Source organism: Carlito syrichta, unplaced genomic scaffold, assembly GCF_000164805.1.
Source record: "Carlito syrichta isolate Samal-C Ts95f unplaced genomic scaffold, Tarsius_syrichta-2.0.1 Scaffold309885, whole genome shotgun sequence".
Classification (NCBI taxonomy): domain Eukaryota; kingdom Metazoa; phylum Chordata; class Mammalia; order Primates; family Tarsiidae; genus Carlito; species Carlito syrichta.
In genome coordinates, this window is record NW_007253981.1 from 243,301 (window position 1) to 263,156 (window position 19,856).

The window sequence follows — 19,856 nt, forward strand, 5'->3', positions numbered from 1 at the left end:
GGGCGACAGAGTGAGACTCCAACTCAAAAAAATAAATAAATAAATAAAAATTAAAAAAAAAAAAATCACAACATATGGAGAAAGAAAGACTCACAGCAGTGTGAAAGGGCAGAGATGGTAACCAGTGTTTCTCATCAGGGACAGTTTTGTTCCCCAGGGGTTACTAGACGATGTTTACAGACATTTTTGATTCTCGAGGACTTGAGGGTGCCATTTCTACTGAATTTCAGTAGATAGAGCCCAGGGATGCTGCCAAATATCCTACAATTCAAAAAATAGTGCCCCACAACAAATAATTATCCAACCCCAAATGTCAACAGTGTCAAGGTTTAGAAACCCTGAGCTAGACAGAGGGACATGCCTCTGAGGGTGAAGCATAGAGGACCTCTACAAAGGAACCAGAGAAGGAGATGGAATCTGTCTCCAAATAACTTCCAAGACACTATGAGGTCTGTGCCTCAAGATCTCTGGTTTTGGAAGAGGTGGAAAGAAGCACTCAAATACCCTGCTGGCAGAGGTGGTGGTGGATGGTAAAGCACCTTTTCTAAAGGCAATATGAGCTGGGCGTGGTGGCTCACACCTACAATCCCAGCACTTTGGGAGGTAGAGGTGAGAGGATTCCTGAGCTCAGGGGTTTGAGCAACATGGCGATATGGTGAGAACTTGTCTCTTCTCTACAATAAATTAAAATAATTAGTCGAGCATGGTGGCATATGCCTATGGTTCCCGCTACTTAGAAGGCTGAGGTAGAAGGATCACCTGAGCTCAGCAGGTCAAGGTTACAGTGGTCATGGCATGCCACTGCACTCCAGCCTGGGCAACAGAGTGAGATTCCAACTCAAAAATAAAAAAAGTAAAAAAATAAAATAAAGGCAATATGCCACTTGGGCAACCTAACAAGACTTCATTCATCTCTACCAAAAAAAAATTTTTTTTTAAATTAGCTAAGCATAGTGGCATGCACCTATAGTCCCAGCTACTCCAGAGGCTGAGGCAGGAGGACTGCTTGAGCCTTGGAGTTCCACACTATAGTGAGTCATGATGGCGCTACTGTGCCCTCCAGTCTTCTAGCCTGGGTGACACAGTGAGGTCCCAACTCAAACCACACACACACACAAAAGTGAAGACAAGTTAGGCGTGGTGGCTCACAGCTGTAATCCCAGCACTTTGGGAAGCAGAGACAAGAGGATTGCTTGAGTCCATAGGCTTGAGACCAGCCTGGGCAACATTGCGAGATCTTGTCTCTACAATAAATCAAAAAAATCAGCTGGGCATGGTGGCACATGCCTGTGGTTCCAGTTACTTGGAAGGCTAAGGCAGAAGGATTGCCTGAGCCCAACAGGACAAGGTTGTGGTGGCCGTGAGCACACCACTGCACTCCAGCCTGGGTGACAGAGTGAGATTCTGACTCAAAAAGAAAAATGAAAACTGAAGGTATGCCATGTATTATGATGCATTCCTTATTTGATGTACCTAAAAGAAGTAACTGGAGATGTTGGTAAGTGTTATCTAGAAAGGCAGTGATTAAAAATTAACAATGGCACAGAAAATTTGAATTGACTTCACTGTCCAACAACAGGGGTTTGGAAAAAGTATGGAGTATCTATATAACAAAATACTGTGCTAGCATTAAAAGAGGTGGAAGAATATACTGAAAAAGTGGGAACATGTTCACAATATGTTGAGAAGAGGATGTAAAATATGACCCAGTGGCACCGGAAACAGTGTCTCAAGCCTGCAGTCCCAGTACATTGGGAGGCCGAGGTGAGAGGACTGCCTGAGTCCATGGGTTCAAGACCAGCTTGAGCAACTTGGCGAGACCTCATCACTACAATAAGTCAAAATATATATATATGATCCAGTGTTTTAAAAATGTAATGTGCACACTGAAAGAATATAGTTCAAAATGTAAGCAGTAATCACCACTTGTGGGTGGGCAGAGAGGGGAGCTATGGACAAAGTCATCTCCCCTCCCCCAAACACCTTACCTGTCCAATATCTCTGAGACTTGCCAGTGGAAATTAACTAATATAAGTTTAGCAACTGAATGAGATACCTAAAAAGAAGGGAAAAAATCAAATTATTACTGTAGTTTCTCTTAAGTTTCCACATTTTGAGAAATACATGTATATTTATATCTATACCATGCCTAAGCTTGATTATCAAACTCCTCCTCCTCTTGGTTTTCTGCTTTGTCTTTTATGCTCAGACTCTTACAATCTTAGTAATTTCATGGCTTTCTTGATTTTCCATCTTTGTTTTCATTCATGATCCTTACAAGAAAATTGGTTTCATTTGAAACTTAAGCAAAATGATTCTTCTACAGTAAATACCAACCTGGCGCCCAATATAAGCAAAAGAGCTACAGGCTCCTAATGTGATATATATTCCCTCATGCTGCTATAAGAGGCCATGCACAGGAAGTGGACCTCTAGTTAGGTCTGTTACTTGAAGAAGATTTCCAGGCCTGGACTTCTTGCATAAATCCCAAAAAACCAAATCAAACAAAAAACACCCAAAACCAGTTTTAAAATTACTGAATTATCAGCAATCAAAAAGTCCTAACAGCAAGAAATGTTTAGAAGTGTGTGGACAGCCTTTCTAGCTCCTACATTCTCTTAGGGGACATTTCAAGCACATGGTTATGGCTATCAAAAAACCTCATTAAAGTGCTCTGAGTTAGCAATTCTACTTCTGCAAATTCCTCCTGAGGAAATGACAGAGGATATGTGTACCACAGGGCTACTCATAATAGTAAAAAAATATAGAAATAATTCTAAATGTCCAATAAAAACAAGCTAGACAAATAATATATGACAGATTCATGCAATGGACTACTATGTAGCTATTAAAAACGATGTTGTAGATGTTTGACACAGAAAAAAGTTGACTTTTTTTTTTAGAGACTGAGTCTTAGTACGTTGCCCAGCTGGACTGCAGTGGCTATTCACAGGCATGATCATCACACATTATAGATGAGAACTCAAGTGATCCTCCTGCCTGAGACTTCCCAAGTAGCTGGGACTACAGGCACACATCATTGCACCTGGCTTACAAGTTCACATTTGAATGTTAGATTAAGGAAGAAAGCAGTAAGAAAGCATCTACATGTTATAGCTATAAAATCTTGCTAACTGGAAAGTAAGCTAGTTACAAAAACAAAACACTGTAAGTTAAGACTAGAGCAAGATCACTGAATATTGGGATTATTTGCAGCCCTAGATTAGGCTTCCCAAAGAAAGTGCTACATACCATCAGGGTGCTACTGAAACAAGGAGAAACTAGCAGTCTACTTAAGGCCAGGGAACCAAGTAAACACACAGAACCTTGGTACTTTGCTCACTTGACTGAGTTCCTAAACATGAACTACCAAGGACCTGTAAGGTAGTATGTGCTTGGTCCACAGATAAGAACTGCAGGAGAGAAAAACACATAGTGATGAACATGTAATTCCTAATCCTGGAGCTTGTCGCTTCTGAAAAGTGCATCCCTACTAAGCAAGAACATATCCCAGGACATAATTGGTGTCAAAAGCTATGCAGTAAGTGAGTGCCTTTCTATCCTACAGGTTAGGTACATCTAGAAAAAAAACCAAGGACTCAAGACAGCTTATTTCAGTTGGTATGGGGGTCCCCACTTCCCTTCCACACAACGTAAGAGGCATCTGACCCATACATGTTGCCACAGTAATTTCTTGTTGAGGCCCATGTAGACTTTAGGGTCTAGGTTTCCTGAATTATAGTTGATACTTCTAACTGTGTCTATAACGAAACTATTTATCCCCAACAGTCCACTATCACAAAATAAAAACAGAGACAAGACATTCTGTTTAAACTTTACTTTAACTGCTTGAACATAGCTTTTGACTATGTTCTTTTTTTTTTTTTTTTTTTGAGTTGGAGTCTCACTCTGTCACCCAGATTAGAGTGCAGTGGCCGCTCCTGGCCAACGCAGCCTCGTTGGCCTCCGGGGAGCCTTGCTGGGCTCCGGGGAGCCTTCCGCCTCAGCCTTCCAAGTAGCTGGAACTACAGGTGCGTGCTACCACACCCGGCTAATTTTTTGATTTATTGTAGAGATGAGGTCTCGCCAAGTTGCCCAGGCAGGTCTTGAACCCACGGGCTCAGGCAATTCACTCACCTCAGCCTCCCAAAGCGCGGGATTACAGGCTGAGCCACCGAACCCAGCCTGGCTATGTTCTTAATTTACTTGTTGCTGTTTTTGAGTCGGAGTCTCACTCTGTCGCCCAGGCTGGAGTGCAGTGGCAAGTTCATGGCCACCACCACAGCCTCAACCTACTGGGCTCAGGCGATCCTTCTGCTTCAGTCTTCCAAGTTGCTGGAACTACAGGTGTGCACCACCATGCTCAGCTAATTTTTTGATTTATTGTAGAGACAAGTCTCACCAAGTTGCCTAGGCTGGTCTCGAACCCCTGAGCTCAGGCAATCCTCTTGCCTCCCAAAATGGTGGGATTACAGGCTTGAACCACTGTACCCAGCCTATTTATTTTTAATAGAGACACGGTCTTGTTCTATTGCCCAGGCTAGAGTGCAGTGGCTATTTACCGACATTATCCCATTACTGATCGGATGGGAGTTTTGACCTGCTCTGATTCTGGACTGGACCAGTTTATCCCTCTACTATTATGTTTTAAAAAACATAGTGAAAATAGAGGGAGAACTCTAGAATAATTTATTCTAAAAGGTAGCCTCAGCAGGGTGGCTACCTCTTCCCTGATTTGGGTCACAAGAGAGAACTGACTGAAGCCCCATACCCCAGCAATTTTCTAGAGGAAGTGGTGGCCACCTTGAGCCACATTGGCCTCCTGGCAAAAAGGCCAAAACAAACCTTGTGGATAATATTAAGCCACATTAAAGATAAAAATCTGGTCAGGCATTGTGGCTCACACCTGTAACCCCAGCACTTTTGAAGGCCAAAGCAGGAAGACTGCTTGAGGACAGAAGCTCTAGGCTACACTGAGTTATGACCACACCACCACACTCCAGCCTAGACAATAAAGCAAGACCCTGTCTCTAAACACACACACACACACACACACAAAAACACACAAGGTAAAAACTTAGTGCAAACAGCTGAGAGCTTTCTCAGGCAAGAAGTTGTAATCACACCATTTTTGTTTACTGAAATAGCTTAACAATCCATTTCCAATCTATTAGAGTCAACACTTTCACAACTGGGAAGAGTCTTTCCATCCCTTGTTACTCTTTAGCCTGTGTTCCATTGTGGAATGAAAACCTTTAATCAGAATCAAGAGGAACTCCTGCAGGGCAGTTTTGGTCAACAAACTAACAACCTGTTGGTAGTCAAAATTAAGAAGTATCAGGACGACTCATAAAGAAAAGGCCAAGCCTTTCCCAAAAGGAAAATGGGCCCAGAGTAGTAATCAACCAATGAAAACCAAAAAGACAAATGACTTAGGAAGAAAAACGTATGACCCATGTGGTGTTCACAACTAATTTGTCATCCTATTAGATCAATATGAAATCAGAGGATTAGAAGTCATATTTATTTATGAATGTTTTCTATTTCTAGAAACACTGAGAAAAACACTAGAAACTAAGAACTAGAAAGTTTCTTGTCTAAAACCTACAAATCTCAAGGCAATTACTCACAGAGTGATCTGAGTCTGTAATCACAGAGATAGAATAGGCATCTAATGTTGTCGCCATCTCAGGGACAAAGAGGGTCCCTTTAAATGGGAAGATGTTGCTATTTCCAGTAAACCCAATCCCCAGAGGAAAACTCACTCCTGTATAAACATCAAAGCCTAAGCTGTAGAATGACTTTGTCAAGAATAGTCACAACGGGTCTGGCATGGTGGCTCACACCTGTAATCTCAGCACTCAGGGAAGCTGAGGTGAGAGGATTACTTGTGGCCAGATGTTTGAGACCAGCCTTTGCAACACAGTGAGACTCTGTAGCTACAAAAACTTTTTAAAAAATTAGCCGGCAGCCTGGGCAACTTGGTGAGACCTTGCTTCTACAATAAAAATCACAAAAATTAGCTAGATGAGGTTTATTCCAGGAATACAAGGCTGATTAAACAGTTAAAAATGTAATTCACAAGCCGGGCTCGGTGGCTCAGCCTGTAATCCCGTGCCTTTGGGAGGCTGAGGTGAGTGGATTGCCTGAGCCCGTTGGTTCAAAACCCACCTGGGAAGGCGAGACCTCATCTCTACAATAAATCAAAAAATCAGCTGGGCGTGGTAGCGCGCATCTGTAGTTCCAGCTACTTGGAAGGCTGAGGCAGAAGGATTGCCAGAGCCCAGCAGGTCGAGGCTGAGGTGGCTGAGAGCGGCCACTGCACTCCAGTCTGGGTGACAGAGTGAGACTCCAACTCAAACAACAACAACAACAACAAAAATGTAATTCACTGAATTAACAAAATAAAGGGGAAAAAATCCAAATGATCCTTTGAATAGATGCTGAAAACCCACTTGACAAAATTCAATACTCACAAAAACAATTCTCAGCAAATTAGGAAGAAAAATGGACTGCCTGAGTCTGATATGGAGCAGAAGTACCCAACCTTTTTGGCATCAGAGACTGGCTTTGTGGAAGACAAATTTTCCACAGATGGGGAAGGGGTGAAGGGCATGTACAGTCAAACCTCACTAGTGTTAATCTGTATTTGCAGCTATTTCCCAGCTCTAGCATCACTGCCTCAGTACCACCTGAGATCATCAGACATTAGATTCTCTTAAGGAGCGCACAACCTAGATCCCTCACATGCACAGTTCACAATAGGGTTTGTGCTCCTATAAGAATCTAATGCCACCATTGATCTGCGATTTCCGTTCACCTGTAGCTCACCTCTCGCTGTGCAAACTGGTTCCTAACAGGCCAGGGACCAGTACTAATACATGGCCCAGGGGCTGGGGACCCTTGATATAGGGCATCTATAAAAAAAATCATACTCAATAATGAAATAGTCAATGCTGAGATCAGGCAAATGCCAAATATTTCATTTGACATTATACCGGAGGCCCTCACCTCCTTTAATGCAAAAAAACAAAAAATAAAAAAAGACATAAAGAATAAAAGGGAAGAGACAAATCTGTCTGTATTCCTAGATAAATAACTGTGTATAAAACCCTCAAGTAATCTGCAAAACTACTACTAGAACTAGTAAATGATAGATAAAAAATATTTTATAATAGCCAGGCTCGGTGGCTCAGCCTATAATCTCGCGCCTTTGGGAGGCTGAGGTGAGTGGACTGCCTGAGCCCGCGGTTCGAGATCCGCCTGGGCAGTGAGACCTCATCTCCACAATAAATCAAAAATCAGCCAGGCGTGGTAGCGCGCGCCTGTAATTCTGGCTACTCGGAAGGCTGAGGTGGAAGGATCGCCAGAGCCCAGTGGGTAGAGGCTGAGGTGGCCGGGAGCGGCCACTGCACTCCAGTCTGGGTGACGGAGTGAAACTTCAACTCAAAAAAAAAAAAAAAAAAAATTATTTAGCTCAATATATCCAAAGTATTATTTCAACATGTATTCCATAAAAACGTCTTACTAAATGATTTTCAGCCATTGTTTCATTCTAAGTCCAGTGTGTACTTAAGACTATGTCACATCTCAATTCAAACTGACCATATTTCCAAAAGATCAATGGCCACATGTGGTCAAAGCTACTTTATCAGGAAGGTAAAAAATATTTTACCAAACAGCAATCAAAATCAATCAAAATGAAAGTCCCAATCAAAATCACAGTAGACTTTTTTTGTCAAATTAATAGCTAATCTTAAAATTTGTAGAAATGGAAAGAATCCAGAATATCCAAAGCAATTTTGAAAAAAAAGAACAAAGTTGAAAGACATATCATATAACTACAAGACTTGCTTTAAAGCTACAGTAATCATGACAGTGGGGATACTGGCTGAAGAACAGACATACAGATCAATGGAACAAAACGTAGTCCAGAAGTAAACACATACACTTATGATCAATTTTCAACAAAGGTACCAATGTAATTCAATGAAGGAAAAAGATTCTGGAATAACTGTTTATACAAAACAGATAAACAAATCACAGAACACACTGTTACTTCATACCTCACAATATTAACTCAAAATAGTCCATATATCTAAATGTAAAACCTAAAGCTTTAAAACTTCTAAAAGAAAACACTGAAGTAAATCTCTGTGATCTTGATTTAGACAAAGATTTCTTAGATATGACACTAAAAGCACAACAACTAAAAGCAAAAAGATGAAGTGGACTTTATCAAAATTCAACTTTTACTCTTCAAAAGACATCATTAAGAAAATAAAAGAGACAGGCCACAGACTAGGAGAAAATATTTGCGAGTCATATATCTGATAAGAACTTAATTCAGACTGGATAAAGAACTCTTACAACTGAGTAAGACACACAATCCAATTTTTTTAAATGGACAAAAGATTTGAACAAACATTTCACTACAAAAAATAAATGCATGAATAACAAGCACAAGAAAAGATCATTAATTGCATTAATGACTAATGACATTAGTCATTAGGGAATGCAAATTAAAACCACAAGATGTCACTTCACATTCACTGGAAATGATTGTAATACCAAAGATATAAATACAAAGTGTTAGTAAGGATGTAAAGAAACTGGAACCCTTATATAATACTGATGGGAATGCAAAATAGTAGCACCAACTTGGAAAACAGTTTGGCTGTTTCTTAAAATGTTAAACATACACTTACCATGTGACCCAGCAATCCCACTCCTAGATATCTATACAAGAGAAATGAAAGTATATGTCCACATTAAGCCATGGACAAGAATGGTCATAGCAGCATATTTTATAATAGCCCCAAATTGGAAACAACCCAAATGTCCATCAACTGATGAATGAATGGATAAACAAAAGGTGATGTATCCATACTATGGAAAATCATTGCTTGGCAATAAAAAGGAACATACTACAGACGCATCATGCAATATGGATGAACCTCAAAAACATTACATTAAGAAAAAGAACCTGGCAACAAAAGACTACATATTCTATGATTTCACTTTTATGAGATTTCTAGAAAAGGCAAAACTAGAAACAGAAGATCAGTAGTTGCTTGGGGCTGGGAATGTGACCGGCTGTGAAGGGACACAGGTGATAAAAATGTTCTAAAACTGGAATTGTGATGGTTGCACAGTTGTAAAAATTTACTAAATCTTAAGCAATGGTATACTTTAAAATGGACGAATTTAATGATATGTAAGCACTTCAGTAAAGCTGTTTAAAAAATAAAGTTGACTGATGAATAGATAAGTAACAAAGCAAATGTAGCAACAGATTAGCAACTGTATAATCTAGATGGTAGGTATATGGATGCCTACTATATTCTTTGTTTTAAACCTTTCATAATAAAAAGTAAGGGAGGCAAATTTGCCAAATTTAATTCAATGGCAATCATTTAATAATCAAATGTTACAATGTACAAAGGCTTGATCCTTATATTACTGCATCAAATAGTTTACTTTGACTTTTTAACTTATAAGCCTCAAAATGACAAATCCCCCTTTTCAGTTTTATAGTTTCACAACATTCTCTGGCTCTTTTTTCTTTCTTTCTTCTTTTTTTTTGAGTTGGAGTCTCACTCTGTTGCCCAGGCTGGAGCACAGTGGCATGCTCATAAACCACTGCAGCCTCGACCTACAGGGCTCAGGTGATCCTTCTACCTCAGCCTTCCAAGTAGCTGAAACTACAGGCACGCACCACCACACCTGGCTAATTTTTTGATTTACTGTAGCGATGAGGTCTCGCCATGTTGCCCAGGCTGGTCTCGAACCTGTGGGCTCAAGAAATTCCCTCACCTCGGCCTCCCAAAGTGCTGGGATTACGGGCGTGAGCCATCGCACCTGGCTTTCTGGCTCTTTTTCAATCTCCTTGACCAAGGCTTCCTAATGCTCCCAGTCTACCAGCTCTTTAATGTCACTATTCCACAGGCACAGCTCTCAGCCCTGCCTTCTTCTCACTCTCTGGCCTATCTCTGAGCAAACACATTCAGCTTGAAAGGAGATTTCCTCTTTTGTCATTTACCCTAGACAACTGCTTTGAATTACTCATTCAAACCTGTGCCTTAGTGTGAACAGAAGCCCCCAAGACAAGAACTCCTCTCTCATTTGACTGGGAGCTGTGACCGAGCAAGGTGGAGGAGTGGTGGCAAGCATAAAATTCATCCAAGAGTGAAAGGTACCCTCAAATTTCTGGGTAATCTAGAGAAGGCTTTTACAGGGTCAAATGTGGGGTCAGAAGAGAAGCCAAGTGAAGCCCAACTTCCCTGCCTTTCTTCCCTCTTTCCCTGTGTTCTCCCAACCTGCACCACGATGGATCAGATGCTGCTGGGGAGCTTTCTCTCCAGCTTGAAAAGAGATTTCCTCTGTTGTCATTTACCCTAGACAACTGCTTTGAATTACTCATAGACCTCAACCCAATACAGTTTTGTCTTGCCATTGCATTCACACTCTCAACACCCTCAGTTGGTTTCCAGATCTTTATTTCAGAAAGCATTTAGTTACATGTCTATCAAAAAGGACTTTGCTTCTGGTCATCAGCATTTTCCAAAGGTCATGAGCAAACATCTTATGCTTTTGAAAGAAACTTGCCAGGCGTGGTGGCTTGCACCTATAATCCTAGCACTTTGGGAGGCGAGGCCAGAGGATTGTCTGGGTCCAGGGGTTTGAGACCAGCCTGGACAACCTGGTGAGTGCTCATCTCTACAATAAATTTAAAAAACAGCCAGGCATGGTGGCACACACCTACAGTTCCAGTTACTTGGAAGGTGAAGCAGAAGGATCCTCTGAGCCCAGCAGGTTGAGGCTGCAGTGACAGTGAGTGAGCCACTGCACTCCAGCCTGGGTGACAGAATGATGAGACTCTGACTCAAAAAAAAAAAAAAGAAAGAAACTTGAAAGAGATATCTCTGACACGGGCCCTAAAAAAATATTCAGTAGTTACCTCTTGGTTACACTATGCATAAACAGGGATACCTAAAGGAGTAGACAACAGTTGCTTGGGAGTCAAGTTCTCCTTTCAGTTTTTTTAATATAGCATATAATAAACGTGTCACACAATTCAACTCTCTGTTTCACAAGCAAAGCTGGGGGTGGGGGATAGAGGGTGAAAACCAGGAGGAAATCCAGGATATGAGCCAATAATGCTAAGATTTTCTCAGAGATGCAATAAAGTGTATATGAATGTTTAGCCACTGTTATCAGCAAGCAGTTCCTGACACAGCTAACACCACAAATTTACAACCTCAACATTTCATAAAATGTTCCAGAAGTACTTTCTCACACAATCTAAGGGCTTTAAAGACCAGAAAAAAGAAATCAAACTATCTGCTTAGAATGGAGACTACTTTAGAATCTGTGTCCTCTGACCCACTTGCTACAAGAAGACAGCCGAAGAGTTTCAGGATCTTAGATAAGGAAACTCCAGTAGTAACCTGGTTGTGGACTTACACTAGCAATTCTGTGACTTGCTGCACCACTCTGTTTCAACTTTATTCTGTGTATTTTCTCCACTAGGTCCCCAAGCAGATTGTGGCAAATTGTTTTTAAACCACAAGTCTCAAGTCTACCTGAAGTTTGTTAGTAAATGATAGCCACAAATTCATTTTCTGGTTTCCACCAAACCTCTCCCCCCACAAAAAAATTTAAGCAACTATCAGAATTGTAAATTAATCACTGGAACAAACATTTGAGTACCCTGACCACAAATAACTTAAAATACAGAGGGAGATAAACCCTGCAACTGAAGGAAACAATAAGCACATATGACATTCAGGACCCTTTTCTAGTACACAGCCAACATCTTCAGGGAAGATGTTTTAAGAGTTTCAGGAAATGTAATAGTTATTACTTGACATCCCAGAGCACAAAAATAATACATAGAACATACTAATTTTATATAAGGATTAAAGCATATAATGAATCGCCTCTGCTCCTGACAACAGTTCCCCAAGGAAATCCAAGAGCATGGTCAGTTGCTTCATTATCTTTTTTATCTCCTATAAGCTTGTTCAAGCTGTCCAACCCTCAGGGACAAGTTAACAATATAGCTTGCAAATAGATTTTTTTCCCCAGAGAAAAGAAATCCAGCAGCCCACCAAAACTGTCACCAGCCCTTCCCACACTTACCAGTGCCATAGGGAGGATGCAGCTGATGGCAGTGAGCATCAACGGCCTGAAAAAATACAGGTGGTAGTTTCAATTTTTATTTAGAATTCTTACTTGCCAACTGCCTGAAATTTTTAAAGGCTACATGAATGGGTCTTCATGCCTCAGTCTGCCACTTCGTGGTCCAATCACATTTGTTAACAAACACTAGGGGTTACTCACTAAAAAGCAGAAATGAAAAGAAGTAAACTGTTGGCCAGCTTCTGGACCAGGGGTAGAAAGGGACATGATATAGAAAAGCCTGAAGAGACCAAGATAGATGGATTTTTTTTTTTTTTGAGCTGGAGTCTCAATCTGTCACCTAGGCTGGAGTGCAGGCTGGGCTCAGGCAATCCTTCCACCTCAACCTTCCAAGTAGCTGGAACTACAGGTGTGTGCCACCACATTCAGCTAATTTTTTGATTTACTGTAGAGGCGAGGTCTCGCCATGTTGCCCAGGCTGGTCTCGAACCCCTGGGCTCAGGCAATCCTCTGGCCTCCACCCCCCAAAATGCTTGGATTATAGGTATGAGCCACTGCGCCCAGCTGGATTCAGGTCTTGGGGGCCAGGGATGATGGGAGGGAAGCAAGGAGGTACTAAAGGGGTTAGAGAAAGAAAGTAAGCTAAAAAAGACAAAGGAGAATGGGGCAAAATCAGCATTGGTAGTGGTGGCGGTAGTTGGGTCTCAGAGGGCTTCCAATCCTAGACCAGTCTCAACCCAAAGTCTAAGTAGTAGGATTTCACTTCTCCCATACTTCATACCTACATACTCTCAACCTCTGAAAGGTCAACTCTCTGGCACCTGATCGTAATTCTGCCCCCTTCATTTCTTCTTTACAGGCGCATAGAGGGAGGACTGACATATAATTGAGGTAACCACATGTTATACATGCTTTTAAATCTGATTAATAAAGACAAAATTGAAGACTTCTCACCAGTCCAACCTTAATTCAGCCTAACTACTCTGGTCTCTGAACAATAAGATTGATACCAAAACAAACAAACAAACAAAAACCAAAGATCTCACTAATATAAGGTTATTTATGCAAAATACAATGTAAAAATATGAATGAAATTATTCCTTGACCACGAGGGTACACTTTTTAATTATGAACAATTTCAAACATCCACAAAAGTGAAGAATATAATGAATCCCATGTACTCATCACCCAACTCCAATATCAACCAACTCTTGGCCGGAAACATTGTATCTCTATTGCAACCCTCCCTAACCCTCCAAATTATTATGAAATCTCAGTCAACATATCTTTCGGGTGCATTTAATTGAAAACTTTCTGGGAAGTACTTAGTACAAGGGGCTGGTTATAGCCCCTTCTACAATTCTAAGATCTCCAGGGGAACGCCACATAGGCAAGATGACCACCATTTCAGCAAACCAAGATTATGTCCAACAACCATAATCAACAGAAATAAAGATAAGAACTGATATCAAACAAACTACATACAGTAGAACTAAAAGTTGAGTCTCCATTCCTGCAGCCACAGACCATTTTGTCCAAAAATGATGTCAAACAATGTTCTGTCTCTTTCAGCTACTGATATTGTGAGGAGGCAAAAAGAAGGAATACCAAATACTACTAGGCAGTACCATCCAGGTTCCCCCCTCTTCTCCAAAGGGAGGGCACCTTGTTTTTTGTTTTGTTGTTTTGTTTTGTTTTGAGTTGAAGTCTCACTCTGTCACCCAGACTGGAGCAGTGGCCGCTCCCGGCCACCGCAGCCTCGCCTGCTGGGTGCTGGCGATCCTTCCGCCTCAGCCTTCCAAGTAGCTGGAACTACAGGCGTGTGCTACCACGCTCGGCTGACTTTTGATTTATTGTAGAGATGAGGTCTCGCCAAGTTGCCCGGGCAGGTCTCAAACCCGCGGGCTCAGGCAATCCACTCACCTCAGCCTCCCAAAGGTGTGGGATTACAGGCTGAGCCATCGAGCCCGCCTGGGAGGGTGCCTTGGAGGCCAGCACAGCTTAATGACAAAGCAACAGATTCCAAAAGAATGTTTTAATAAAAGTTTCGACCCCACTCGACGGCTATCCTTAGCTATTCCCCTAAAATATGCTCAAAAACATAATTCTGTAACTTTTCTTTTTTTTGGAGTTAGAGTCTCAGTCTGTTGCCCAGTTTGGAGTGCAGTGGCACGTTCACGGCTACCACAGCCTTGACCTGCTGGGCTCTGGCGATCTTTCCACCTCAGCCTTCCAAGTAGCTGAAACTACAGGAGCGTGCTATCACTCCCAGCTAATTTTCTGATTTTATTGTAGAGATGAAGTCTCACCAAGTTGCCCAGGCTGTTCTCAAACCCATAGGTTCAGGCAATCCCCTCACCTCGGTCTTCTAAATTGCTGGGATTACAGGCTTGAGCCACTGTGACAGATCCCTAATTGTTTTATTTATTGTAGAGATGAGTTCTCGCCAAATTGCCTGGGTGGTCTCGAACCCATGGGCTCAGGCAATCCTCTCACCTTGGCCTCCCAAAATGCTGGGATTATAGGCATGAGTCACTGAGCCCAGCCCAATTCTGTAACTTTTCTGTATATGTAAAACTCCATAAACAGAAAACAACAGAATGGAAGTTCCTTGAGAGCAGATTTCCTTGACTGTTTCATTCTTTGTCATACCCCAAAACCTGGAACAATACCTGTGCCAGCACTAGGTCTTATATGCTACCATCCCCTGCCTGTTTCCTATGACCCAGTCTCAAGTCACCACAAACCCACACCCTCCACCAAGAGAACATGAAGGTGCAAAGGTCTTCCAAGCCCTCAAGGACACACAATCTTGCCAGAGGCCAGATATATAGCTCCTCTTAGGAAAGCAAAAAAGGATGGAGTATTGATTGGGTCTCCTGAGGGTTGCAAGAAGGCAGAAAGATTTGAGAATGCAAAAATTAAGTATATGAGTTAGGGAAAGGAGCAATAGGAAGAAGCTCAGGTTAAAGCCTATAGAAGCCGCTTTAAGTTTTTCAATAGAGCAAAATAATCAAAGTGGTGCTTTCAATGGATATATCAGAAAAATACAAAGTGGAAGTAGAAAAAGTCTTATTATTTATTTACAACACTCTTACCACTAAACAAAGAAAGGTCAGAAAATAAAGACAAAGAGACCTCTAAGCGCTCTTAAAAAGAGGTCCAACTATCTTTCCATCTCTCCCAGCATCTACCTGAGAGTTAAAACAACAAAAGAAACTCAGGAAGCACTTGTTTATTGGGAAGCAATCCTTAACCTTCTCCAACTGCCAATGAACAAAACAAAAATAAAATGGTTCATAAAAGCACTGCCACTCCATTCTTCACCAACACCACCACCACTAATCTTCTTCACCAGGAGAAATCTCTTCCAGTCATTTGACTAGGTTCTCCTGTTTGTTACCAACATCACTGAGTATGCCCTGTTAAATTTAGCTTACTCATACTACTCTCTACCTCCATCTTTCAAGCTCCAACTTTTTGATATATAAATCACTATCTTTAGTTCCTCTAAGTTATCTTTGCAACTTTAAGATATTGTCTACCTACATGTGATTCCAATGTCACTACCCTTAGGCCACCTAAAGGAGAATGTTCATACATCAGGCACAAATACATTTATTTACTTGCCACCAATACTCATATTCGTGCCACAAATGTAGCTTCATATTCAGATCACGATGTTTTGTGTAGTTCCTTCTGCTTTGCATGGAAATTATAATCCCCCCTCCTCCTTGTAAAGAGTTCTGTGTTTTTTCCACCACATCCCTACTAACTTCCAGCTTCTTCATTTTATTTATTGTTTAGAATCTACTCCATTCCTATCCTTGAAGCTTTTCTTGGATCTCACCAAAATTTTGTCCAAATTTGGGTTGAATGTTTTCAGGGCCTGTTCTAGATCTGATAATCATGAAACTTTTTATTGGGGACTACTAGGTTGCGCCAACCATTTCTTGCATTATTTGCTGTCCTCTTTTTTTCGGTTTTAATCAAGTAACTACTTCAAAAAAAAGGTATAGGCTGGGCTTGGTGGCTCAGCCTGTAATCCCAGGACTTTGGGAGGCCAAGGTGAGTGGATTGCCTGAGACTGCTGGTTCGAGACCAACCAGGGCAACTTGGCGAGATCTTGTCTCTACAATAAAAAAATAAATAATTAGCCAGATGTGGTAACACATGCCTGTAGTTCCAGCTCCTTGGAAGGCTGAGGCGGAAGGCTAAGGTGGAAGGATCACCGGAGTCCAACAAGTTGACGCTGGAGTGGGTATGAGTGTGCCAATGCACTCCAGCCTGAGCAACAGAGTGAAACTCCAGCTAAAAAAAAAAAAAAAAAAAAGGCACCAGGCTGGGTGGCTCAGCCTGTAATTCCGTGCCTTGGAGGCTGAGGTGAGTGGATTGCCTGAGCGCATGGGTTTGAGACCTGCCTGGGCAACTTGGTGAGACCTCATCTCTACAATAAATCAAAAAATTAGCCAGGCATGATAGCGCGCGCCTGTAGTTCCAGCTACTTGGACGGCTGAGGTGGAAGGATCGCCAGAGCCCAGCAGATCGAGACTGCAGTGGCCGCGGCCACTGCACCCCAGTTTGGGCGACAGAGTCAGACTCCAACTCAAAAAAAAAGGGTCCAAGGGAAATATATTTTGAGAGTCCTTGCCTGTATGAAAAATTTATTTGCAATGACAAAACTCTAGGTTCAAAATCATTTTTTACTCAGGACTTTGAAGACTATTGCATAACTGTCTTCTGGCTGACACTGTTGCTGATGAGATGTTTGATTCCCATTTCTTGTATTTTTTTTTTTTTTTGAGTTGGAGTCTCACTCTGTTGCCCAGACTGGAGTGCAGTGGCTGCTCCCGGCCACCGCAGCCTCGACCTGCTGGGCTCCAGCGATCCTTCCGCCTCAGTCTTCCAAGTAGTCGGAATTACAGGCATGCACTACCACGCCCAGCTGATTTTTTGATTTATTGTAGAGATGAGGTCTCGCTGCCCAGGCGGGTCTCGAACCCGCGGGCTCAGGCAATCCACTCACCTCAGCTTCCCAAAGGCGCGGGATTACAGGCTGAGCCACCAAGCCCGGTTCATTTCTTGTGTTAATAGACGACCTGGTATTCCTTATGAAAGTTTTCAGGATTTTCTCTTTATCCCTGTTATTCTGAAATTTCACAGTGACAATTTTCTGTTTTGCTTTTTTTTTTTAAGTTGGAGACTCACTCTGTTGCCCAGACTGGAGTGCAGTGGCACAATCCCAGCCACTGCAGCCTCGACCTGCTGGGCGCTGGCAATCCTTTCGCCTTAGCCTTCCAAGTAGCCGGAACTACAGGCGCGTGCTACCATGCCCGGCTAATTTTTGATTTATTGTAGAGACGAGGTCTCGCCAAGTTGCCCAGGTAGGTCTTGAACCTGCGACCTCAGGCAAGTCACTCACCTCAGCCTCCCAAAGTGCTGGGATTACAGGATGAGCCACCGAGCCCAGCCCCACAGTGACAATTCTTGCAGTGAGACCTTATTTATTTATCCTTCTGGGCAACAGGTAGACTCTTTCAGTGAAGATTATAGATGATTATTCTCTTTAGCTCCCAGAAATTTTCTTTTTATATTATTAGTGTTTTCCTCCCTTTAATCTATTTTGTTTCTCACTTCTCAGAAATTCTAACAGATTCTGGATCTCCTAGATTGATCTATGTCTCTCTTTTTTTCATTTTTTTGCCTGTATTTTGGCTTTAAATTGAAAGATTTTTCTTGATTTTATTTTCTGATCTATGGAAATTTTTTTTAAATTTGGAAAACCTACAATTCATCACCATGAGCTCTTTTCATTTTCTGTTTCTTCCTGATGGGATCCAATTGTTTTATGAATGCCATGTTTTCCTGAATATCCTAGATAATACTAAATAGTCTTCTTTTTAAAATAAGTAAAATTATATATTGGTTTGCTTCAGCTGGTCTGTTTTGAGTTTTCTATGTTTCTTTTATTTTGCATGTTTTCCTCAAGTGGCTGAAGATTCTTGCTTAGCCATTCAGATTACGAAACAAAAAGTCACCAGAGAAAGGAATGAAGTACTGATACATGCTACAACTTGGAAGAACCTTGAAAACATTATGCTAAGTGAAAGCAGTCAGACACAAACTGCATGATTCCATTTATATGACAAATATAAAAATAGGCAAATCTACAGAGACAGAGAGTAGATTAGTGACTGCCAGGAAATGGGGGAATGGGAGTAACCACCAATGAGTACCGTGTTTCCGCTTGAGGTAATGAAAACATTCTAGAAGTAGACTGAGATGATGGTTGCACAATGTTGTGAATGCACGAAATGCAACCGAATTATATACCTTATTTATTTATTTATTTATTTTTGAGTTGGAGTCCCATTCTGTTGCCCAGACTGGAGTGCAGTGGCATGCTCTTCGGCCGCCGCAGCCTCGACCTGCTGGGCTCCGGTGATCCTTCCGCCTCAGCCTTCCAAGTAGCTGGAACTACAGGCATGCGCTACCATGCCTGGCTAATTTTTTTTTTTTTTTGAGTTGGGGTCTCACTGTGTTGCCCAGACTAGAGTGCAGTGGCCGCTCCCAGCCACTGCAGCCTCGACTTGCTGGGCTCCGGTGATCCTTTCGCCTCAGCCTTCCAAGTAGCTGGAACTACAGGCACACGCTATCACACTCAGCTATCGCACTCAGCTAATTTTTGATTTATTGTAGAGATGAGGTCTCGCCAAGTTGCCCAGGCGGGTCTCGAACCTGTGGGCTCAGGCAATCCACTCACCTCAGCCTCCCAAAGGTGTGGGATTACAGGCTGAGCCACCGAGCCCAGCTTAAGTTTTTGATTTATTGTAGAGATGAGGTCTCGCCAAGTTGCCCAGGCGGGTCTCGAACCCGCGGGCTCAGGCAATCCACTCACCTCAGCCTCCCAAAGGTGCAGGATTACAGGCTGAGCCACCGAGCCCAGCTTAAGTTTTTGATTTTTTGTAGAGATGAGGTCTCGCCAAGTTGCCCAGGCAGGTCTCGAACCCACGGGCTCAGGCAATCCAATCACCTCAGCCTAACAAAGGTGCGGGATTACAGGCTGAGTCACCGAGCCCAGCTTAAGTTTTTGATTTATTGTAGAGATGAGGTCTCGCCAAGTTGCCCAGGTGGGTCTCGAACCCATGGACTTAGGCAATTCACTCACCTCAGCCTCCCAAAGTGCTGGGATTACAGGCTGAGCCACCAAGTCCGGCGAATTATATACTTTAAATGGCTACTTTTATGTTATGTGTATATTACCTCCATTTTTTTAAAAAGGGAAAGGGTCAGGAAAATAAATCCTAAACTCTGTGTACATGAACAGGACTTGTCAACTAACAGACATTCCTTCAGGATGATCAATCAGAGACAGTTATTACTCAAGATTCAAGGGCCCCCAAATAATAAATGACATCAACCCAATCTCACATTTCAAGGGCCAGTTTATTCCATTTCTTAAAAATAAGCAGATTTAGCCGGGCTCAGTGGCTCAGCCTGTAATCCCGCGCCTTTGGGAGGCTGAAGTGAGTGAATTGCCTGAGCCCGGGGGTTCAAAACCCACCTGGGCAGCGAGACCTCATCTCTACAATAAATCAAAAAATCAGCCGGGGGTGGTAGCACATGCTTGTAATTCCGGCTACTTGGAAGGCTGAGGCGGAAGGATCGCCGGAGCCCAGCAGGTCGAGGCTGCAGTGGCCGGGAGCAGCCAC

General features: G+C 42.3%; 1 protein-coding gene across 1 annotated transcript in view; it reads right to left on the reverse strand.

Annotated features, from left to right (window-relative positions):
* ARIH2 (ariadne RBR E3 ubiquitin protein ligase 2) overlaps positions 1–19,856 on the reverse strand; it is a 60,765-nt gene that overhangs the window by 18,009 nt on the left and 22,900 nt on the right. Inside the window, exon 4 of the mRNA XM_008068156.2 lies at positions 1,989–2,056. Within this exon, the coding sequence (XP_008066347.1) occupies positions 1,989–2,056 (68 nt within the window). The remainder of the gene's footprint in view (positions 1–1,988; positions 2,057–19,856) is intronic.